The following is a 25938-nucleotide window of genomic DNA, read 5'->3' as shown; positions in this document are numbered from 1 at the left end:
TATTGAGGATGATTCTCTCGCGAGCTTCCGAGCGTGTCTAATAGGCATATAGGCCTGTACGCGGCCGGATTGCCGGGTGACTTTCCTGGCTTAGGCAGCAACACCAGCTTCTGGATCTTCCACATTTCGAAATTGCCTTCGTCCAGGCACTTTGCAGCGCCTTCCTGAACATGTCCGGATATGCCAGGATCGCAGCTTTAACGCAACGTTCGGTATTCCATCCGGACCCGGGCTTCTTCGCTTTCAGGCGTTAGTCGCTTCCGCAAGCTCACTATTGGACACTTGTCGATCTAAGGGTTTGCTTCTCCTTCTTCGTCGTACGGTGTTGGCAGGCATACGGTCGCTCAGTTTCGGAAAAGACCCTCCACAATTGCTTCAACTGTCCAGGCACATTTCGCTGGCGTCGATGGGCCTTGATCTTCGCCATCACGACCCGATACGCGCCCCCAGGGGTTGGCGTCTGCTTCGGCACAGCCCTGTAGCAGTCTGACTTGCTGAGCTGGATAGCCCGTTCAATGCGGTCCTAGCTTCCGAACACCGCTTTGCGTTCCTCTCTCTCTGGTTCCGTCCTTGTCTGTGCCTGCCTCCGAGCTTTGAGGCAAGCAGCGCGAGCGTACTGAGCCTATCGTTCCACCAGTAAGCTGGACGCCGATTACTTCTCGGTTCAGTTTTCGGCATCGTAGCGTCGCCCCTCACCATCATTCTGTTAGTGGCCGCATCAATGATCTCAGTACTGCTGTCCGGTCGAAGTGCTTCAACGAAGGTCTTTGTTAAAGGCTTTCGTTTCACCTCCGATCACTGGATCCTTCTTCGTGTTGCACCAGGATTTCGTTTAATACGGTAGCGAATCGCCTGGTGGTCGCTGTGGTGTACTCCTCGCTAACTCCAGTCCATACTTGCCATCAACGAAGGACTGCAGAATGTGATGTCGATGATAGACCCTCCCATCCCTCCGAAACGTGCCTACCGAGCCTTCATTACAACGTACATCCAGCTTCGCCAGAGCTTCCTGCAGGATATATCCTCTTGTGTTGGTCACTCGACTTTCCCATTCCACGGCCAGGCAGGAAGTCACCTCCATGACTACCGGCCTTCCTGTCCGATCAGCTTATCGGTCAACAGATCCAATCTGGCTAAACTGATCCACGGTCACCTTGGAGGTGATAGCAGCTGCATATGAAGACGCCGTTAATTTGGCAATCACGAAGCCTTCAGAACTCTCCACCACTTCTTGAATAGGAATTTGCCCATGACTTGTATCGCAGCCAAACCCGTTCTGTCTGTCACCCAGTTACCGTTATCAGGGGAACTCAACGGCTCTAAATCGCGACATCGCACATTTTGCTGTAGACTGCCATAAAGTTGTTGTGCGGTTTCACAATGATTCAGATTAATCTGAATTATCTGCATTCATCGGCCTGCGATCGCCCCCTCTTGTAGGCTGGGCATTTGTAGCCACCCGTCTGATGGGCTTCTGTCCTCTGAAGTGCAAAGCATACACTTCGGTTCTTGCGTGCAGTCTCTCTCGCAAGATACCGTTTCCCACATTTCCAGCACATGTTAGATCTGTCTGGACCTTTACAAGCCCTGCTCGGTGTCCAAAGCCAAACACTTGAAGCATCTCTCCATAGATTTGCTCTCACTTGGGCGGCTTTCAATGGGCATTTCGACCATCCAACCGTCCCGTTTTACCCAGTGCCTTATGAGCAGCGGTTACTGGCAGACGAATCATCGCTGTCTGTGTGCCTCCGTACGCCTTTCTAACCTGGATCGACATTTGTACCGCCTATATTGCACTGCGCCTGTAGTGTGCTACCGCAGCTCTTCTTCCGACGTGATCTCGTCAGGTCTCTGCACAAAATCACCATCTCTGAGTTAAGGCTTTGACCTCCGCCTCTGAGCCCAATGATTTCGCAATGCGCTCCTGCATAACGTGTGAACGCAGGGTCCTTCTTCAACTCGAAGAGCATCTCCGGTTTGTGCGCCTGGTCCTTACACGTTTTCGCCAAGTCCCTCAACTCAGGATCTTCTCTAATTTTTGAGAAGCGCTGCATACGTCGAGCGTCGTTAGCCTTACTAGCACAGCTTCCCTTCGCGTCTTTCTACGAGGCTTTTCTTTCCCGTTCTGCTCATCCTTGCCCTTTTCCTTCAGCTCTTTCTTTCTCTTCCTTCTGACCTCACGGTACTCCATCCTTCTCCTGTGGAGTAGCGTTCGTCCTTCGAGGCGAACAGCTTCCACCCGTGTCTTGCCTCTTGAGTCCGCCTGGCCTGTCATCTCCGGTGAGGTTCTTGCCCTTTTGGAGTCATCATGGAGGCTGTGAACTCTCCACCCCGAGCAGTTTCCTTTCCCTGCTTCTTAGGATATCGGAAATGTCCGATACCTCCCTGTTCCGGCGGAACTGCAACAGCATATGCTTAGTTTGTGCCAATGCGCGCTCCGCTACATCGGCCCTCAGCGTTGTCTGTATCGAATTCGTTCACTGCCGATAATAACGCCTTGGATCCTGTGAACCAGTCCTTAATTCCTTATGGACGTTGTTCCTCCCATCCACGAAATTGTGAAGTTCCTCCACCAATCTCTTCGCGGCCACTTTTCGGCTGTGTGTGTGTGTGTGTGTGTGTGTGTGTGTGTGTGTGTGTGTGTGTGTGAGTCATCCTCCCTCACCCAACTGGGGGTGTTGGTCAAGTAGTACTACGAATAGATCAGATCTCATTCGTAATGGTGCCCTTTTGTTGGAAGACTAGTACTAAAAAGGATTCACTTCTGGCAAGTTTCATTAGAGTGTAGGAATGGGATGTACTAGTTGTTCATAACAGGTACAGCAAAACTTCACAAGGACGTTATTGTAAAGCCACTCAGGGAATAGAAGGCCGAGAAGAGCCACTGCTGTTAGCTAAAGCTTGAACCGGATATCTGGGACTCCCACAATATCCGCGAATAGAAGCAAACAGTGCCCTGTGGTATTTAGTGATCAATTTCAGGAATTTATAATTTTATATAGCGATTGAAGAAATCAAAGTATAATAATTGGAAAGTGCTCACCAGCTTAGTTCTTCAATAGTTCCAGGTTTGAACAGGGCGTCAAGTATATTCATTAAGACATCGAAGTTACTTCTCATCCTCCTTTACTCTATCTAAACTGTGGCCGCAATGCTCAACTGTTGGCATTTTGGGACTGTGAAGATTTTGATTCTTTGGTTTCATATCTGCGGTAGCTACTATTGCTGCTGCTCTTCTGCAGTTTAATTAGTACATCTCAGCAAAAGTTCCAGTGCGTTCACATTGAGCCCGGTATTATTATTTTATTATTTATGGAACTTCACCATATTATGTAACGTTCTCTAAAAATAAATGAATATTATAGCCTATCAGATATTTTAATATATAAACGGATCTGTAACCAAATTTCCTAAACGTGAAATTTGATCTTCCAAAGATTTATCTTACTGTTCAGATGCAGGAAGTACGGCAGGAATCACCGAACATTATAAAATAAATTCAGTGTGTGGAAATAAGACAATAATATTTTACCGGTTGGCCACACGAATATGGAAGTTGTTGGGATAAGCAGGACCTCATTCAAAAACAATTAAATAGCATAGCATAAACCTTTGCTAAATTCTTAGATGGAGTTCTGGAGAAAATAATATTCAATCTACAATAAGGTAATTACAAGATTTGAAATTTGAATTGGTTATTGTAAGATGCTTTCCATGGTGAAAAAAAGTTTATTTCTCAATGTTTATATCATTCAAGCAATTGAAGAAAATGAAAAGAACAAAATTAAGTAAAATGGAACCAAACTAATAACGAAATATCAAAAACGCTTATTTAATTCATTAAATTATTAATCACAATTAATGTTTTTAGGGAAAACTGTTGAATTCAAAGTAAGCATTGTGTAATAGAAAATAAAAACCTTTATCAAAATCATTTTATTTTAATCTGGGAGGAAATCTGGCTTATGGTACGACAAATTTTACAGTGTAAATGAATGTTAAAGTTCATATGTTCATAATGTGATGATTTTTTTTGTCTAAAATTGTCCTTAATTTAACGATATAATTTCTATTTTATAAAGAGCGCTGGATCTTTATTGTAGTATAGTAGTAGCATTTGGCAAAACAGGAAGACAGTTTGTTTGAAATATCTTTTGAACAGATTTTTTTCGTCTAGTATTCTTTAATTAAAAATTATTTACCTTTTTGTTCAAAACTGTACATCCAAGATATTGTTACTTTTCATATCTGGAGAAGCATATTTTTCAACACAATTTCAAAATTAATAATAAAATACTCGAATGTTCAATATGAAATACCTAGAAAAGTAGGTAGGTACCTAAGAAAAGCAGGTCAAGTTCCAGTTGAAATATAAAGTCATAGAAGAAGAATAGAATCATTGTCAGAAAATAAATCAATCGTTAATCATGATCTTTATCTCAATCAGGGATGAATAATTTAATCATATCGTATCGTAATCATATTACGTTCTGGTTTCGATTAGGTTCCGCTTCTCACAATTGATGAAGCCAGCAAATTGATAGCAAAGTGATACACCTAATAAATTTGCAAGGTATTTATCAATTTTAATTATTCGAAAAGTTTGATCATATTTTCTATTTTGTAGCAATGCATCTAACGAATGAATATTACATATGGTGAGTGAGATGAAAAATCAAATGAATATAACGAACATAAAAATTGTGATAAAATAGCACATTTTCCATAATCATTTATCCTTTGCAAACAATGAAATGTATGATTCATTATATGTTTTTTTTCAAATGTGTGGAATAGTGTTTAGAACTTACAATAAAATGAAAATATGTTGGAATAAAAAAAAATGCAAAATTTTGGAAATATCCACCTACCTTGCGGGCAATACCTTACCATCCATGTCGTGGTCGTGTAGGACCCCAGCAACTTACAACATATTCAGAGATCCTCGCTGATGCATCTATACTAAAGAATATGATTCTTGAGGATATCCACGTTGCTGGTCGTTGAGTTCTTTCGATTATTTGAAACACCGATCCACACGACTCTCAACCATGACCGCTATTCAAAAACTTGATATACTTGTACTAAGATCCAGCCGAATATTCTTGATCCGTCAATGTCTTAACACTGTTTCTTTATTGTTGAGATTACGGCACTGGCACAATCATATTAGCTGACTCGAGTTCAGCATACGATGATACCGTATTGTTTTTAAATTGAAAATTTATTTGTTATGACATATGGTAACCAAATAGTTAGACTTTTCCTCACTAGAAAAATAATTCGCTAATGACTCGTATGGGATTTCCAAGAGTGTGCTATCTTGTACTGTACTGTCTTTGCTTTGAGTTAACATTAGCGTTGAGTGACTCACTTTCTCACAAACTTGTAGATGGTAAAGGTTCGCCAACCTTCAAGAAAACACCCATGGACTAACGATACTCTGCGCAGCCTCAAATGGGAACGCGCTAGGGCTCTTCGTGCTAATCGACTAATCGACGCTGTACCATCACCAAACGAAATTTCCCATTCGCCAGTAATTGCTATCGCTGCTATAACAAGCATCTTTACAAGCGGTATACGTGTCGCATTCAGTAGATTCTTCGTCGTCATCCCAAGAGATTTCGGTCATTCGTCAATATGAAAACGATAGAAATTGGTCAACCGTCAAGAGTGTTCCTTGACAATGTTGTCGCCTTGAATGCTGAGGAGAAATGCAATCTCTTCGCCGAGCACTTTTCGGCCGTATTTTCGAATGCTTCGCCATCTCAAGCTGAAATTGCAAATGCAGCAAGTGACGTACCTAACAATGTCATTAGCATGGATGTTTTTACCGTTGAAACCGATATGGTTGTCTCGGCGATGAATAGGATATAATTTATTGTTTATTTCCGCAGACACTAGTGTTATTATACCATCAGGTACTATAAAAGTGTTCAGATATCTTTGTTACTGACTGTTCATGCTTTTCAACTTATCAGGAAAAATGTCCCACTCAATGGAAATGCTCTACCATGTTTCCGGTCTACAAAAAAGAAGTGCTTAAGTCACTGATCTACGAGAAATTGTTTGCCTCGTGTTTCAAGTTTCAATGAACACGGCCGCGTTGATCTGTAAAAACGAATGTCGACAGCTTTACATCATTTAGTATGGATTCATTAATTTATTCAGTTTACGTCTAAGCAGGTAACACTGAATCTACAATTTGACGCCACAATACGTGGTTCGAGGCCATATCTCTCCACCCTCGAATGCGCCCACGCTCGCCAAATCGTTTTGCACCTGGTCTGCCCACCTCGCTTGCTGTGCTCCATGCCGTCTCGTACCTGCCGGATCGGAAGTGAACACCATATTTGCAGGGTTGCTGTCTGGCGTTCTTCTTAGCTACCTTCTGGATACTGGGTTCGCTGTAGAGCTGGACGAGCTCGTGGTTCATTATTTACGGCCACACACCGTCTTCTTGCACACCGCCAAAGATGGTCCTAAGCACCCGTCTCTCGAATACTCCGAGTGCTTGCAAGTCCTCCTCGAGCATTGTCCATGTTTCATGTCCGTAGAGGACTACCGGTCTTACCAGCGTCTTGTACATGACACATTTGGTGCGATGGTGAATCTTTTTTAACCGCAGTTTCTTCTGCAGCCCGTAGTAGGCCTGACTTCCACAGATGATGCGCCTTCGTATTTCACGACTAACATTGTTATCAACCATTAGCAAGGATCCAAGGTAAACAAATTGCTCGACCACCTCGAAGATTTTTTTTGCTTTATTATGGAACTTTTCGGCCCATGACTGGTAAACCTCGAAGGTATCCCCGTCTATCGTGACACTGCTTAACAGGGGGGCCCGGTCGCGATCGATTCCGCCCACAAGCATGTACTTTGTCTTCGACGCATCCACCACCAGTCCAACTTTTGTTGCTTCATGTTTCAGGCGGGTGTTCAGTTTTGCCACCTTTGCAAATGTTCGGTCGACAATGTCCATGCCATCCGCGAAGCAAATAAATTGACTGAATCTATTGAAAATCGTACCCTGGATGTTACACACGGCTCTCCGCATGAAACCTCTTGCGCAATGTTGAACGACAGACACGAAAGTCCATCACCTTGTCTTAGTCCCCGGCGCGATCCGAACGAACTGGAGTGTTCGCCCGAAATCTTCACACAGTTTTGCACACCATCCACCGTTGCTTTGATCAGTCTGGTAAGCTTCCCAGGGAAGCTGTTCTCGTCCATAATTTTCCATAGCTCTACGCGGTCGTATATCGCCTTGAAATCAACGAACAGATGGTGTGTTGGGACCTGATATTCACCTCATTTTTGAAGGATTTGCCGTACAGTAAAGATCTGGTCCATTGTCAAGCGGCCGTCAACGAAGCCGGCTTGATAACTTCCCACGAACTCATTCACTAATGGTGATAGACGTCGGAAGATGATCTGGGATATCACTTTGTAGGCGGCATTAAGGATGGTCATTGCCCGAAAGTTCTTACACTCCAGGTTGCCGCCTTTCTTGTATATGGGGCATATAAACCCTCCCTAGGAACATTTTGGTTTTATGGTGGATTTATAACACTATTGAAGAGTAAATTATGGTCTTCAAGAGCATTATAAAACTGTTACTTGTTACTTGGGCTTCCTTCCACTCCTCCTGTAGCTGTCCAGTTTCCCAGATTCTGATTTGTTTGTGCAGCAAGTCCTGGGGTTGATACTCAAGACATGTATGTTTATGAAAACAAAAATAGTTTTTCGAAAAGTTTAACCGGAATGATTACAGACTAGGGTGTCCCAAAAAAAATCAATGTTCGAAAAGTCATGGTGCTCAACCCTGAAATGAAAGATATACCTGTCTGGATAATTTTTGTAGAACAAACCGAATTTCTAAAAAATCGTTTAGAGGTCGCGCCAGATCGATTTTTGAAAAATGAGCCTTTTTAGGTAAAAAATCAAATATTGGGTCCTTTCACAATTTTTTTTCAGGGTCACCCATTCGTTTTATATTTTTTTATTTTTCTGTGGATCTTTGCCCATGTTCTCCATGAATTAGTTTTTTGAATTATGCGTTTTTACAGTCTGCAGAACTTTTTAAATATCGAAAAATACACATTTTTTTGACGAATTTTCGAAGTTACTTCATCCTAACACAAAAAATATTTTTTTCTCGTTCTGAAAAACTTACATACTATAAAGAGCTATTTATAACGAGTATTTTCATAAAAAAATATCCAAGAAATGTTGTTCTGCGGCTGAGATATTGCAATTTTAGTAAATAGTCAAAAAGTGTACAAATTCGATACTTTTTCTTTACATGTTATAATTTCATCAAGATTGCACCAATATTTTAATTTTAATTAAGAACAATTCAAAAGCAAATAGATGGGAATATTTTTTAGTTAACATAGCTTTTCTTTCCGATGGAGTTGGTTACCTTAATTACAGGATTTGGTCGGAGTATATGGATGGAGCCAGTTATAAAATGATATCACACCCAACAGTTAACATGTGGCAATATACAAGTAATCAGGTTTACTATGATCTCTTTATTAGTTTTGATTCAATCATAGGATGCTTTCCACGGTATACAAAAACAAGGCAGGCTCAGCACGTATGTAAACATTCAGTTTGAACGTAAACATGTGTCGTCACTACTATCTTCGCACAAGCTGAACTGAGACGATGCTCTACGGTCTCAGCATGCTTACTTTTGTACTCTAACATGTGGCTTTAAAATATGCGTCACTCTTGATGTGTCATTTTTCCGTTTTTTCTTTACATTTATTCCGTTTTTTAATAACTCATGGAAAAGCTGTCGAACTGGTACGACGAAACAAATAGACCTGTGCAGGAGTTCATCAAATTCACTCACCCGATGGATTTTGACATTTGAGCGGGTCGTCTTCTCGAACAAAAGTTCATTTTGTGTTCATTATGCGACCCGCTCAAACGTCATAATTTTTTGGGGGAGTTCATTTTGCGTTAGTCTATTGTTTGACTGTCATATGACATATCAAAAGCATTACGGTATACCGATAACAAGGTAGGCTCGTAAGAAAAGTGACACGTCCAGAGTGACGCATATTATATCGCCACATGTTAGAGTACAAAAGTAAGCACCGTAGAGCATCGTCTCAGTTCAGCTTGTGCGAAGATAGTAGTGACGACACATGTTTACGTTCAAACTGAATGTTCACATACGTGCTGAGCCTGCCTTGTTTTTGTATACCGTGAAAAGCATCCTATGATTGAATCAAAACTAATAAAGAGATCATAGTAAACCTGATTACTTGTATATTGCTACATGTTAACTGTTGGGTGTGATATCATTTTATAACTGGCTCCATCCATATACTCCGACCATATCCTGTAATTAAGGTAACCAACTCCATCGGAAAGAAAAGCTATGTTAACTAGAAAATATTCCCATCTATTTGCTTTTGAATTGTTCTTAATTAAAATTAAAATATTGGTGCAATCTTGATGAAATTATAACATGTAAAGAAAAAGTATCAAATGTGTACACTTTTTGACTATTTACTAAAATTGCAATATCTCAGCCGCAGATCAACATTTCTTGGATATTTTTTTATGAAAATACTCGTTATAAATAGTTCTTTATAGTATGTAAGTTTTTCAGAACGAGAAAAAAATATTTTTTGTGTTAGGATGAAGTAACTTCGAAAATTCGTCAAAAAAATATGTATTTTTCGATATTTAAAAAGTTCTGCAGACTGTAAAAACGCATAATTCAAAAAACTAATTCATGGAGAACATGGGCAAAGATCCACAGAAAAATAAAAAAATATAAAACGAATGGGTGACCCTGAAAAAAAATTGTGAAAGGACCCAATATTTGATTTTTTACCTAAAAAAGGCTAATTTTTCAAAAATCGATCTGGCGCGACCTCTAAACGATTTTTTAGAAATTCGGTTTGTTCTACAAAAATTATCCAGACAGGTATATCTTTCATTTCAGGGTTGAGCACCATGACTTTTCGAACATTGATTTTTTTTGGGACACCCTATTACAGACATTCCGAAAGCAAAACTCCTGGTCAAAGCCCCACATAAATTCACGTAGTTCACTAAATTCACGTGAACTGTAGACCCCGACCCCGTTATGCAAGTGACTACAGTTCTAACCATATTAAAACGAAAAAAAAAGGCCACATGGTTGTACCCGCTCATATGGATTGCCAAGATCTTTGATCTTGTTGATCGATGCATTTTTTGTAAAACACTCTCGTGGAATGATAAATAACTTTATTCTGCGGAGGCTAAGCTGTGTCTAATCGTGACTATAAAAGTAAAATTAAAAATTCATCACCTTGCTCGCCAACCTAGTCAACCCATCGACGCGAGTGGCTGAAAATAGCTCCTCCAAGTCAAGTATTATCCAAACCTATCCTAGCGACACTTTTAAATTTCTTCAACTCTTTATAACAGCAGGTAGGTACATATGGCAGGCATAGGAGTTAGCTCCAAAAACTGAAAGAGAACGATTCAACGCAGAAAAATATCAGTAAAAGCAGACGGGAAACCCGAATGGTGAATTAGCAATGCCGCATTAGGGTGACTCATTGATGCGTGGTCTTTTCCAAAAACAACGAGCAACAGTATTCTTGGAAAAATGAGTTTTAGTCATATATATTTTTATTTTATTTTATTAAAAAATCAGAGAGAAACAAACCAAAATACGCATACAAGATACAAAGGCAATTTTCATACAAAATAGAAAGGAAGGTCAGTAATAAAATAGCCTAGAAAAAATACTAAATCATTCTCCATATCTTTTATAACGTCTCTAATTTTTTTAATGAAAAATATGAATTTTAATGGAAAATTCTGTATTTAACAAACATGATAATAAATCTGGAAAGAACAATCTTAGTATTAGTTAATTCAGACTCCCGCTTTGATTGCTTCTTTTGAACCACATGTAGGGGAAAATCTTCATATAACATCAATCCATTCATTCCACCATAAACTGAACCACCCTAATCATTAGTTGGCGAAAAAAGTGGTTAACCTTATGCATACTTTTTGTTCCTTTCTTCCTTCCCACAATATAGCCCACAGCGAATCCAACGTCGACGACAGCGACGCCGATAGTGCTGCTTGGTTAGGCAGTCCATTCTAGAGGAGCTCCAGCAGAAAGCCTTACCGACTCGATCTCACGAGACATATGAGGGGTGCTCCAGCGGGCGCAGTTAGTTTGATTCAGTGCCTCTCGGCGAGCACATCGTTCATCGAGTCAACGCGGGGTGGAAGCGACGATAGACCGAATTGCGCTTTTGCATCTCTGGCAAAAGTAGGTTCCAAAAATCTTTCCGATTCGCTATTCAGTGGGGGGCCCAAGAGCGCGGTGCGTGGGAAAACGATCGAAGAAAAGTGTGTTCATTACGTAAGCCGTGAGCAATTAGTGTCGTTACCTACAGCTGGGGAGTCATTTTGTGGTCGGAACGTGAGATTCGGTGTGTTGGGTGTTGGTGTTCTCCGTCCGGCTCAGTCGCACTGGCGGGTTGGTGTCGCCGCAGGTCAGAGTGTATTCGGTGAATTTGCGTGCCAGTTCGATAATAACCTACCCATCTAGTGACGGTGAAGTGATCTAATGTTTGCGGCTCGACAGGTCGTTTGAGTGCGAACTTGAGCCACGTGAATCATTACGCGCGTCTACGCCTAACCTGTCCGAAAGGTGTTGCGGGTACGAGTTGAAACCGAAATCAATTCGCTCGCAGGGAAAATGGCTGTGCTGGGCCTGTTGCAGGTGCTGTTTGGCGTGATCTTGGTGTTCCGGCCCGCCGTCGGTAATGATAACCTCCGGGTGGCTTACCAGTGGAGCCAGATTGACTTTGAATTCCCGTCCGAGGCCGAGCGGGCGAATGCCAATGCCTCGGGGGATTACGTCGCGGAAAATGTGATTCCGGTCGGACTGGAAGTCTACAAGAGACGCCTGTTTCTGACACTGCCGAGGTGGAAAACTGGAATTCCCGCTTCGCTCGTTTACATCAATATCAACGGTGAGTTAAAGAGATACACAAGTTTGTTCTTTTATTTTATTTGATGAATGAGATCACGATGCTGAGTTGAATTTCTAACTAGGTACTCACAAATAATAAAGGCATCAATTTGGTAAACCCATAGAAAGAAACATACATATTCTGTAAAAGAAATATTTTCCTTGGACAATTGAAATACATTGAATAAAATTTACTACTCTAACGATAGATATCCTGGGGTTACAGAAAGCATGACGATCATCAATATCTACATTTCTCAAATGGGAATTTCTCATGCAACAAAATTTTGCCTAAAACAAACTTTCAAAAACACGCTTTTAAATGATTTACTGAGTTAAATTATGGTGACTGAATTTGCAAAATTGTTTTTCTGATCGGATTTGGAGATTAAAAATGAAGATCACATCATCGGTTTTTAATCGCCAATTGTATTCAAAATCAACATTGAACGATAGGCAACATTGGGCAGGTTCATATTGGCGAATTGATTTATAGTTCTGTGCTGAAATTTCTATATTCGATTTAAAGATTTGAATTGAATTATAAGATACGACGAATTGAATTGGTGATGAGTTTCGTTGAATGGGATTAGTTATTCAGAGTTGTTACAACTACATGGATTTCGTGATTTTTCGGATTTGGTGCGGATTTAGTTTTAGGTAATAATTTGATAGTGGAAATTACGGCTTTGGCAAGTTTTGTTTTATTATTGTCAGGGGCGTCTTTGTTGACAAAATTTTATGAAATTTGGCCACAATATTCTTTGATATGCAAAGAATGTTTAGGCTAAATTTGAGCATAATTAGTTATAGAAAACCTTGCAGTAATAGAACAAAACCTGCCGAAGCCGACATTTCCCCTATATAAGTTCTATGTCCTCTAAATAGGCTTTATTCTCGACAACAAAATGTCGTTGCGAATAAAACTCAGCAAATGTCTAGCTATTTCTGCATGAACTCCTGGAGAAAGCATTCGCAAGAATTGAAGATGTATCGCAAAAAAATCGGACTTATTATTCCAAAAAGAATTATAATTTTTTGGATGAAGATGTGCGTCGCCGCCGCCGACAGTTTTTGGCGTTACGCAGCCGCGGCCAGTATCTTTGCACCTGCGCGCCGTTGTTCTAAATCTATCATGCCACTGATTTATAGTTTCTTACCCCGGTTCTAAAATACGGAGACATTTTGAAAGCGTTTCTCGAGAAATTTCCGAATAGTTTCCCGAGGAAGTATTTGATGAAATTGAGTACAGTTTCAAAAGGAAATTCCGAAGACAGTTTGTTTTCGAAGAATTTTCTAAGGAATGTCCGAAGAGTTGCTTGAAGAATTTTCGAAGCGTTTTTCAAGGACATTGCGAAGAGTTTCTTGAGAAATTTTGAAGCGTTTCCAAGTAAATTTCAAAACGTTCATCGAGGAATGTCCGAACAGTTGACCGACGTAACCTCCTCAAAAAAATTCCCCAGAATCTCACAGGGAATATCCAAAGCGTTTCCCGAGGAAATTTACGAATAGTTTTTCGTGGAAGTTTCGAGGCATTTTCCGAGGGAATTCACGAAGAGTTGCCCATGGAAACTTCAAAGTGTTTCCCAAGAAAATATCAAAGAATTTCCAGATGAATATCCGAAGAATTTTCCGAGAAAATTACAAAAAAAATTCCCGAGCATAATCCTTTGAGTTTTACGAAGGAATTTTGAAGAATTTTCTGATGATAGCCGTTTCTTGGGGAAATTCCGAAAAGTTTCGCAAGGAAATAACGCAAAATTTCTCCAGGAATTCCCGAAGAATTATTCGTGAGGGTTTTGAAATTGATGTGTGGGAATTTTTAAAATGTCTTGGTGAGAAAAGTCGCCCCTTTCAATCTTTCCCGTTTCCTCTCGTATACTCAAGAAGGCTTTCCCAGACGTTCTCCTTTTCAACATCTTTTCATATTGTAGTAAATGAAATACTGTTTTTGTTAGAAGCAATTGATTACAATGCAAACATTTATAGGAACTGTTCGATCTTAATTTTCTGTTCCAATATTCATTTCGTCTCAAAATAAAAGTATAATGCATTAATTGCATTTCAATGTTTTACAGTATCTTGAATCTTAAAAATAGTAAAAATATGAGAAGAGTCCATGACGGCACAAAATTTGAAGAAAGGAGTATTAATCATTTAAGGCTTTTAAGAATCTTCAACCGCGAGAGCTTCACACTGGCATATGAAGCGTTTTCAATAGACAAATATTAATTTCTGAAAGTTACCATGAAAACTGTCTCCTATTTCGTTTATTTAGCTTACATCTAAACAGATAATACTGAATCAAACATTTGACGCTGGAAGTTCTACCAGAAGTTCCTGTCGTGACCCGACCGAGATTTCTAGTCTCGACCATTCGTCGCAACAATACTCGGCAAACTGATTCTCATTTCGCTCTCACACGATCGTCCCGAAAAGTTTCTTGCTGGATGGAATCAAAATATCTTACAATCTAAGGTTACTCGCTACACGGTTAAACGAAATACCTATACTGCAAAAGTAGATTTTTTTATATATTGGATAATAACTGAATGCCAATAACACAATCAATTTTTTTCCGACGCTTTATAGACCTGATCTTATCTACTACATTCTTCTACTCCTCTACTCTACAGAAATGTAATAAACGTAAAATCCAAATTTTATGAAAAATTTAGGCAGAAATGTTTGAAACGTAACACAATTAAGCCGAAAAAGCTTCAGATCACCAAATTCAATTTTAATCCAATCCAATCCTAATACAATCCAAATCCAACTCAAATAAAACACTCAGGCCAAATTAAATCAAAAAACAATTCAAATCCAAATCCAATAAAAATTAAACTTCTTCCAAATCCAAGCCAAATTCAAAAACATGCTCAATCATATCTAAACCCAATCAAATCCCAATCTAGCCGAATCGAATTTCGCGTTGATATATAATCTTTATCCAAGCCAAATTTAATCTGATGCCAAATCCAAATCAAATCCAGTCCCAATTCATTCCGAATCCAGCCCAAAGCCAATCCATAACTAATGCACATGCAATCCAAATTCAATCCAACGTCCCTATTCAAATCCAAGTACATTCGAAATCTTATCCCAATTCAATCCAAATCGAATTCAAATCAAATAAAAAAGTCCAAATCAAATCCAAATTAAATCCAAGTACAATTCAAATCCAATCCAAATCTAGCCATAGCCAATGAAATTCATTCAAATTTATCTAATCCAATTTTAATTTAAATCTATTGCAAATCAAATTAAAATTTAATCTGAAACCACTGAAGATCCAATTCGAGTTCAATTCAAATCCAATCCAATCACAATTCAATTACTCATTCAAATCTAATCTTTATTCCAATCCCAATTCAATCCGAATTCAAATCCAATATATTCCGAATCCAATCCAACCAATCCACATTTAATCCAAACCCAATCCAAAAAAAAATTTAGCCAAATTCAATCACTCATTCAAATATAATCTTTACCCAATCCAAATTTAATCTGAATCCAATCCAATTCAAATCCAATCAAAATCCACGTCCTATCCAATTTCAATCTAACCTACCTGGTACCTGGTTGGCTACAGCGTCGATACACCTATGCCTGGCGTATTGTAGAGCTCATCCCAATTCAATCCAAATTTAGTCCAAATCAAATCCAATTCAATGACTTTTTCAAATCTAATCATCATCATCATTTATTCTGAATCTATTGCAAATCTAATCCGAGTCCAATGAAAATTGAGTCCAAATTCAATCCAAATCTCAATTCAAATCCAGATCCAAAAATTTTTGAGAGAATTCCTGGAGGAATTCTCGATGGAATTTCTTGAGCAATAACCGAAGGAGCTCCATGAGGATTTATCGAAGGAATTTTTAGAAGATATTCCGGAGGAATTCCCGAAAGAGCCCCTGGAGAAATTTCCGAACCAATTCCCGTAGGGATTCACGGAGGATATCCCGTAGGTGTTCCTGAAGGAATTTCAGGAGAAATTTACGCAGAAATTCCTGGACGAATTTCCGAGAAAAATCCTGGAGGAATTCTCTATGGAAGTCCTGGAGCCGAAGGAATTTCTGGAAGAATTCCCAAAGGTATTCCTGGAAGAATTTTCTTTTTCTTTTTCTTTTAAATTTAATGATTTAACTGTTACTTTTAAGAAGTTCATGAAGAAATTCCCCTTAATTTTTTTGTAGAAATTCCTGGAAGAATTCCTAAATGAATTCTTGGAAGATTGTCGAAGGCAATCCTTGAATAATACCGGTAGGAATTCATGGAGGTTATCCCGTAGGACTACCCAAAGATTTTTTTATGCATTATTCATGTGTTTTTTAACGTTACAGGCTCAAATTACCATCATCCAGTCATTAATGAAAAAGACAGCCACTTGCTCGTACCATCCCCCAGTAATAAAACCACCCAGCGAGGGGAAAAGCAGCTCCAGCTGGATGGGGGAAGTATTTTTGTTTAAAAACTACATCATCCAATAGCAAAGACATAATTATATCCGGTAGATGCTTCATTTGGTTGTATTTCGCTTTAGTTTTCAAAAAAACTGCCTTTTGCAACATTTATTCCCAAGAGGGGAAATCGACGATTTACTCTTACGCTCTCTTATATATAACAGAGCATGAGAGTCCTCTGAATGACTGGATGACGGTAATTTGAGCCTTAAGTTCAACACGGCCTGAAGAAATTTCTGGAGTAATTTCAGGAAGAATTCTTGGAGAAATTTCCGATGGAATTCCTGGAGGTAGTCCCGAAGGATTTGCTGCTGGAGCTCCCGAAGGAACTTCCTGAAGAATCCCCAAAAGAACTCTTGGGGGAATTCCCGAATTCTGGAAGAATTTCCGAAAGAATTCATGGAGAAATTTCCGAAGGAATTCTTGGAGAAGTAACCGGAGGAATTTCCAAAAGAATTCCTGGTGGAATTTTGATAAAAAACCCAGGTGAAATTTTCGATGGAACTCCTGGAAGAAATTTTCGAAAAAAAAACCTGTTGGAATTCCTGGAAGAATTTTCCAAAAAAATCCTGAAAGAATTCTCGAAGGTCTGTAGAAGTTCTCGTTGGAATTCCTGGAAGAACTCCTGTTGTAATTTCTGAAGAAATTTCCGAAGGAGTTTTCAAAGGGATTCCATGATTAGGGAAGAGCACACTTATGTCCGAAGAAATCATCGAAATTTCCTTAGTAACTACTAGAGGATTTCCCGAAAGAAATACCATAGGGAAGGAGGAAAAAGTTTTGAAGGAAAAAATTCCAGAGGAATTCTTAGAAAGAATTTGCGGAAGAATACCCTACAGAATTCTTGGGGAAATTCACGAAAGTATTCCAGGAGAGCCTTGCGAAGGAAGGGCCTTCCCGTGGGAAATCGTGAACGAATTCTAGAAAAGATTCCTGTAGGAATTAAAATAATAACTTCGCAAAAAAAAAAACATATTGGCCACGTCCGGAAGTGTAACCGGGAACCTGGTTCCCTCAGGGAAGTGGACAAATTTCGATTAGCGCCGAAACCCATATTGCGACATGTCAAACTTCATGATTTCGAAAGACAAGCTCTACAAATGAGTTTTTGAGAGATTTTGGACACATTGGCCACGGCCGGAAGTGTTCCGGGAATCTTGTTCCGCCAGGGAAGTGGACAAATTTCGTTTAGCGCCGAAACCCATATTGCGACATGTCAAACTTCATGATTTCGAAAGACAAGCTCAAGAAATGAGTTTTTGAGAATTGTTGGACACATTGACCAAGTCTAGAAGTGAACAAATTACGACTAGCTCCGAAACCCATTTTGCGATGAATCAAAATTCACGAGATATAAGGCCAACAGAAGATATTTTAAAATTGTTGTCCGCATTGGAAGTGGTTCAAAAAGGTTCTCCGAAAGCTGGTTTCCTCAGGGAAGTGGACAAATTTCGATTAGCTCCGAAACCCAATAAGATGCATTTGGACATCTTTTTGAAACCTTGGCCATTGCCGGGAGTGTTCCCTGCAGTCTGGTTCTCTCAGGGAATTGAACGATTTTTAGTTGACCACGGAAACTATCTTGCGATTATTTCATTATTTAGAAAGATAAGCCCATCAGATGAGCTTTTGTGATTTTTTGGACACATTACCTCGTTTGAAACTCGTGGTCTAAATCCATCCATAAACGTGACATAAAGTTTAAAGCGAATTCAGCAGCTAAATCCTCAGAAATTGGCCACCGTTGAAATCTTGTGCGCTATGTATCCGATTGATGAGACGCGGTATCACGTCGCGCCATTCATTTCTGCCCATTCTATTTGAAGAAGGCACTCGATTGCGCGGCCGGTAATAAAGTTAATCAGTTCAGTGCGTGTTGGCTCTTGTTTCGGACGGCAGAACGATCGCGCGATTTGCCGAAATTTTGTGTTTTGCATTGCGCGGCCGGTAATAAAGTTAATCAGTTCAGTGCGTGTTGGCTCTTGTTTCGGACGGCAGAACGATCGCGCGATTTGCCGAAATTTTGTGTTTTGCATTGCGCGGCCGGTAATAAAGTTAATTAGTTCAGTGCGTGTTGGCTCTTGTTTCGGACGGCAGAACGATCGCGCGATTTGCCGAAATTTTGTGTTTTGTTTTGTTTTTCCTTGTTGACGGTTCGTAAGTAAATTGATGAATATATTTTATTATTTTTACAGCATATACTGTTATTGACAAACGCTCTATATTGTCGAATAGAGCTCCCTATTATTCACCTTTCCCACTAACACAAATTTTCCTTCCCGAGACATCTATGAAGGTAGTATGGGTTCCCTGCATCTTCACTAGTAGATGTTGAACTAACATTCCTTCCCTTCCTTCCGTAATTGTAAGGACGTGGCCAGGTATACAACTGCTACTATATAGGAAAAGGTACTAATCCCAAGTACCAATTTGCGACAATATACAGTAGATTGCTCAATTGAGTATTGTATAGCCACCCACGATTTGTACAATCACATATGCTATGCTATGCTATGCTATGCTATGCTACATTACCTCGTTTGAAACTCGTTAACAAATTTCTATTTGCCTCAAAACCCACTTTGCGTGTTATAAAATTCCATGATTTTGAAAGGCAAGCTTAATATGGAGGTGGCTCTCGGAGGTGGTCAATGTATCCAAAAGCTCTCAAAAATTCATCGGCTCCAGTCAGTTGGGAAAGAAGAGGAATGTTAGAGTGTAGTTTTGTTGCTACTAGAGACCGAGAAAACATCTGCATCCTCTCATTACCACGGAAAGGAAATTTTAATAACTTGGTAAGGTAGATGAACAAAAGTATAGTTCCAGGATTCACTTACAAATTATGTAGCCACATTATGTGATGTAGTCTTTTAGCCTTTGGCAGACCTCCTTTCTATGGCAGAAGTGCTCCAAAAGTTGAGAAATGAAACAAAGATATGAGAGAACAATCGCAGAAATATGCGAATATGAAGCAGTTTATGATGATTGTACCAAATGCGGATGTCTGGTAGCAAGCTTATGTGGAGACAATTTTTGAAAGCTTCTGAGAGTTTATTGCAGGCCTGCCCAACCTTTTCAAGCCACGGGCCAATTTTTAGAATTCACACTTGCTGGCGGGCAAAAAAATATTTTGTACATAACTTTTTTAAATATTTTCAAAAAAAATATTGTTTTTTTTTTCGTTTTCTTTAATTGCGTTAAAACAATCTTTTTTGTATATTTTCCCAGGTAACCAATAAGCATTAAAGTAAGCACTATAGTAGCATTATACTGGCATTGCATATGCTCCATGCTGTAAATAAGCATTTCGAAAACCTGGCTGTTCTAAATAAGCATTTTCAAAGCAATCATGAGAGGCATAGTCTTATAATAGCATTTTGAATGCACAATGTTGTTTTTCGTTAAGTGCAATGGAACAGCTACATTAGTGCCACTTTAAGGCCTGTAGTGTTCATACGTCAAACGTTTTCCAATATGAAACCCTATAGCGGGGACTATTTGTCCAATGAACTTACATTTGAAAATATAAATCGGTACGTGCAGAATGTTTTTCCATTCCGACCATTGACAGGAGTACTTGTCGTTAACCTAACCCTATCACTAATTACATAACTTAGATACATTTAATTATTCCATTGCACTATTTTCGATGGATGCATTAAGGCAGCTGTTTCATTGCAACTGGGTATGACGGTTGTGACGGTTGAATTCTGAGATGAGTCAGATTAAGTTTCAATGTTCCTGAAGGGGCGTAGTGTTTATGTTGGGCAAAATTATTCCCATTACCATCTCTCTCTTATGGCCCAACTGGTAAGGGCGATGACAACTACAGCATCGGGTGGCAAGAGCGCGAGTTCGAATCTCGCTCGAAAAAACTAAAAAATTATGTTCCATTTCAAATATGAGAAAATACAATAACGATATAATATGAAAAAAAACTATGTAAAAAAAAAAGAATTAGAAAAAAATGCCAATAAAAAAACCTTTTTTCTTGTTATTAAAATTAAGCATTAATTCAGCATTTCGAATGCTGAAGAAATGCTACTCAGCAAAATTTCTACTTTATCGATAAAGTAGGATTGAGCATTTAAGCAGCCATATATTGGGCCAAAACCTGCAGTAAAATAGCATTAAAGGCGACTAAAGAGCTTAGTGGCATTTAAAGTTTTGCAGTAAAGGCGCATATAATGCCACTTAAATGCTTTATATAATGCTTACTGGTTACCTGGGTTGTTTTCGTCGTTGCATTAGGGATCCATTTGAAAGAGAAATGAACAAGATTTCAAGTCATTAGATGTTTGGCGATATCTGCTAGAAAAGCCAATAAGTCACTCATCTATTCAGGATCATTCAGCTCGGCCAGTGGTTTTCCTTTATCTTGTAGAAATAGTGCTATTTTCTTTTCGAAAAGAATAAAATCTCTCATGGATGGTACCAAAGCTTAGTCAATAAAATTTGCAAAAATACAGCAAGTCTCCGTATTCGGCTTTCATTTTCGTCAACATTATTTATGATCGGTGGGGGATGAGTTTCCCAACGTTAATAAAGTCTTATACTTGAGGAATATTGATCGTATTCGGATATCGATTTTTTTTGTGGTTATGGAATGGCAGGAAAATATCGTCATAGCTATGTGATTGCCTTTTTCTTGCTCAGAATTGTCACAACGCCATTGTTCTTTCCTGTAATTGCTGGTGCTGTATCAATCTTAAGGTCACGTTTTCGAAGAAGAAAAAAGTTCCTTTACACAGGTCTTAACAACCCTTAGGTTTTCCTCGTTAGTTGTTCCCTGCATTGTGAATTAAGCTGCCAATACCTCTGTCATTCAAAAATGACCATGAAGACAGCCACCTTTGAGAGAGTAGAATATGAAGCGACGGTTTTTTTTACGTTAGTGGCGATTCAAATATGACGTCCACTACTTTTGAGATTTCCAGCCTCACCATCCCGCCTCTGTCACGCTTTTTTTGTATACCTAATATATGCAGTGTCACAAAATCTAAAACCGTTTACATCATTGTTGAATGACCCCTTTTGCGAGAACTTTTACTCTTTACCGTGTTCCGCGCAAATTGATGCTACAGGAAGGAGGCTTGTCGATGTCAACAACAATCTAAATGCATTGCTTAACAAGTTCTTCGTTCTGGAAAAAAAATCATCCGTTTTTCCAAAATTTTACTAACAGTAAAACTAGCCCGTACTGCAATTTTTGACTTCGTATTTGCTCGAGTTTAAAGAGTTTGTTCAGGATTCACTCTCCTTATGTCGATATGATCATATTTTTAGGCTACTAGACCATCTTTGGACAATAACAAACACATCATCAACAGGAAACGACATTTGTTTTGTTGTCGTTTTTCATAGCAACGAGCTTTTTTGGATCTAGTATCCATTCCAATTTTCCTTCCATTCCTCGATCTCTCCCTATCTCGATGGTCCCTTCAATATCGAGATGTGGAGAGGCGACTGTATTTCTTCAATATAGCAAAACGTTCCGGACAAATTAAGCAAACCGGTTTTCCTTTTTTCAATGTGAATATAAACTACTTTGACCAATCTTTATTGAAAACGCGATGTTCCATATCAACCTTTTGTGTCTTGGGATCACTTATGCAATCATTTCTAATTATGTAAAATATTATTTTTCGTTTCAAATTCAAATTAATAGTTTTGCAGCGCGAGCTTTGATTTAAAACTTACATATTGAATAATGAATAAAAATACTTCTGAAGTCGGGTGGAAAAGCTGGCGGGCCGATCATGAGGTTATTTTTCCTACATGCCGTGGGCCACAAAAAATTGAGCCGATGGCCGCATCCGGCCCGCGGGCCGTACGTTGGGCAGCCCTGGTTTATTGGAATGTGTGGGAATCACAAATATACGTACGTTTGCATAAAATCTTAGAAGTTAGAAAGAAAAGTTTCTTGATTCTTGAGATTTCTGGAAAATCGTAAATAGAACTGAACTCCTACGATTTTTGAACGAACATGAGCTTCATTGATAGAATTCCTAGAAGCTAGTGATAATTGCTTGAAACCATCGAATATTCGAATCGAATACCAAAAGTAGAGATGATGACGCTTCTTCCCTGGACATTTCATAGCAATCGGACGTAAAATGAGCCTACAGGGGGGATTTAAATTTTGATTTCTAGCTCAGACCGAAACGGGTTAATATGTTAGAGAAGCAGCGATTGTGGTGGTTGATAAAAATGCACTCTATATTGATTTTTAGTTTTTTAATAAGGCCGTTACGAATATTCAATTTATTTATGTCCGACAGCTCTTGGAAGATACGCGAGGGAAGGGACTAAAAAAGATAACAAGGAAACGATAAAAAAAAGTCCAAAATGCACTTATTCCATGGAAAATTTGACATTTTAATGGAAAATGATAGCAAAGATTGTTAAAAAAAATGAAATGTGAAATGTGATGGCGTCAGTATCGGTCCAGGTCCAGGTGAAATTCATATGGATAGTGTCTGTAGCGTAGCCTAATATTTACATGACACTACAATAATTTGTAGTTTGATAATTGATAATTATTATCATTGCATCAAAAGGTTTTCCGTAATTTACGACGGGTGGTCGTGTCTTGTACACGCAAAAAAAGCGTTCCCGAATTCGTGAACCAGCAAAAATACACCATGATTTAATTCATAGATTCGGGAACAAGAGTCACGATTTCCAGAACGTTCCAGAAAACGTGATTGTATTCCCTGAATCCGTGACTGTTGTTCACGAAAATACACCGTGAACTCGTTAGTTCACGAATTCATGAACGCTTTTGCGTGTACATAGCCCTTCTGATTTTTTTGAGGAAAAGTGTTGATTTGTGGACATTATAAATGGAATTTCGTTAAACAAAGATGCTTCTTTCTCTCGTAGAAGAGGGCCAAACACAATGGATACGTTTGCGTGCGTTTTGACAGATTTTCAATGGGAAAACTGTCAAAACGCACGCAAACGTATCCATTGTGTTTGGCCCATTACTTCGATTCAGTTATGGGATTAGAATTTCTTTTAAGTCAGTAACACACCTTGAAAATGTAGATTTCGATAATAATTTTACATTGATCTGTTTTACCACAATGAAATTGGTCCAGAATGTTAATGAGTAAATTAGGGTTCGTTCACAAATTACCAAACGCCAAGATTGTCAATTTTGTACAGCCACACACTTCCTCGTTTACGTTTTCGTAAATTGAAGATTATATAGCTATTAACCATCAATCACCATAAAATTTCTGTAGCATTAAGTAGTTCGCGAATGGGCCCTAAGGTGCCGATTTGTTTCAACACTGCTAATCGCCATTGTATCAAACACTGATTTATTTTCATTATCATTTCAATGCGTCCACCGGCAAACAGATATCAATTGATAGCTCTTGGCTTGCAGGCGGCAGCTGCATAAGTTTCTGTATCTGGCCTACCATATGGGCCTACGTGTTGGGCAGGGTAGGTGCAGCAAAACGCATGACTTGGGTTGGAAGCCGATGCTTGAATATTTATCGAACGCTCGTCGAACAGAAAGGACAGCACCGAACTGGCTTGGTACCTCTATAACCAGTTAGATCGGAGCACAATTAATAGACGAACCAGTCGGCTGGTCGGTGACGGTGGTTTGCCGCGTGGCGCAGAATGGATTGCCTTGAATGACACTTAACCTTTTTTCCGACGTGGCTGGAGAGCACGTTGATTGATTGGTTATTTGTTTTCGAGAGGTACAATAGGTAGGGAGCTGTTCGATTTACAGAGTTCTTGATGCTGTTGAAGCTCTATTTCCGGAACAGATTCAGTTTCAAATGATTAAGTTGCCTTATTAATTGCACGTAAGTTCAGTATCGTTGGTTTTCCTGTCATCTGGGCATGATGTCATGAACGCAGTTAGATCACTTCGCAGCCCATTCCACGATAAGGACGCGTATGAGGTTGTAAACCAGCAGATGTTTAATCGATTACGTGGAATTTAAACATTCTTCTTCTTGTTCTTCTTATTGGCATTACATCCCCACACTGGGACAGAGCCGCCTCGCAGCTTAGTGTTCATTAAGCACTTCAACAGTTGTTAACTGCGAGGTTTCTAAGCCAGGTTACCATTTTGCATTCGTATATCATGAGGCTAACACGATGATACTTTTATGCCCAGGGAAGTTGAGATAATTTCCAATCCGAAAATTGCCTAGACCGGCACCGGGAATCGAATCCAGCCACCCTCAGCATGGTCTTGCTTTGTAGCCGCGCGTCTTACCGTACGGCTAAGGAGGGCCCCGGAATTTAAACATTATAGAATTTAAAATGGAATTTAAACATATAGAGAAAAGCTTATTTTTTTTGGATAGATGCTGGAATTTGCTTGGGTAGCACTAGTTTTGGCAGGAAATTTCGTTCAAGACACCAAATATAGGGGCGTTGGTGAAATCCGTGTTTTTCTAATTATAGAAATAAAAAAAAATCGGTTTGATTCAACACTTTCACTATTGGTGACCTTTATTTACGATGATGCAAAATTTGATAACAGAAGTAATAAACAATCTGTTCAAAGATTCAAAAAACGAGTTTTTGTGACACTAAATTTATCATCTGGATAAAGATTTAACGACTAATAAAAGGCTTAGATTTGGGCTACCGATCAATTAATTTAATTATCTGACTTTTATACATTTTTCCTTATAGTGTGTAGTGTAGTGTGCATGTTGGGAAGCAAGATCAAGCTATGTATATGCCACTGGATTTGAACTTACGGCAAGAGTTATTTTGGGATTGCTTTCTATAGAGTTGCCAAACCATTGAAACCAGTCATGGAAATACTGGCCCGAATTTTCATGTAACTGAAATATTATGGGCCGTGTCTGATGTTGTATTTGATGCCAATTAAGACAAGATACACTTCTCGAGGTTGGGATCGTACACACTTAGTTTTAATTTATGCAGCTTGGCCAAAATCTGCACAGCCGTGCGCCAGCAAAATAAAACAAAACTGATATTCCAGCAAAAAATACGTATGTTAGCTGATTTTCGGCAAATTTGTTGCTGATTTTCAGCAACTTTGACAGAAATCTCGGCAAAAACATGTTTGCTGGGGCACGGCTGTGCGAATCTCGGTAAAATTTCAACATTTTGCTGAGATCCCGGTAAAAAATATTAAGTGTGTAGGGACGTAACTGCATTGATCGAGTTCTCTTGATCGATGTTTTCTTCTTATCAATGAAGCGAATTTCAAGAGTTTGGCTTAGATTTCATGATTCGGGGCGATAAAGGATAGTTGCAGCCTACTCCAGAAGTAACAATCATGGTTGTAGCTTTTGTAGTTACGCTCTTATGATCCTAAGCGCGAGATCTGGATTGAATGTATCAACCATGATTGTTGCTTCTGGTGCAAACTGCAACTATCCTTTATAACTCCGCATTTTCTACTTATCGATATTAAAGAACCCGTCGAGATAAGGAGAGATTGAGGAA

General features: G+C 39.3%; 1 protein-coding gene across 1 annotated transcript in view; it reads left to right on the top strand.

Moving 5' to 3' along the window:
- Positions 1 to 11095: 11095 nt before the first annotated feature.
- LOC134212403 (protein yellow-like) overlaps positions 11096 to 25938 on the top strand; it is a 48022-nt gene continuing 33179 nt past the window's right edge. Inside the window, exon 1 of the mRNA XM_062690231.1 lies at positions 11096 to 12014. Within this exon, the coding sequence (XP_062546215.1) occupies positions 11738 to 12014 (277 nt within the window). The 5' untranslated portion in view covers positions 11096 to 11737. The remainder of the gene's footprint in view (positions 12015 to 25938) is intronic.

Source organism: Armigeres subalbatus, chromosome 2, assembly GCF_024139115.2.
Source record: "Armigeres subalbatus isolate Guangzhou_Male chromosome 2, GZ_Asu_2, whole genome shotgun sequence".
Lineage (NCBI taxonomy): Eukaryota > Metazoa > Arthropoda > Insecta > Diptera > Culicidae > Armigeres > Armigeres subalbatus.
The sequence above is the reverse complement of the archived record's forward strand: the minus strand, read 5'-3'. Positions and strand labels throughout refer to the sequence as shown.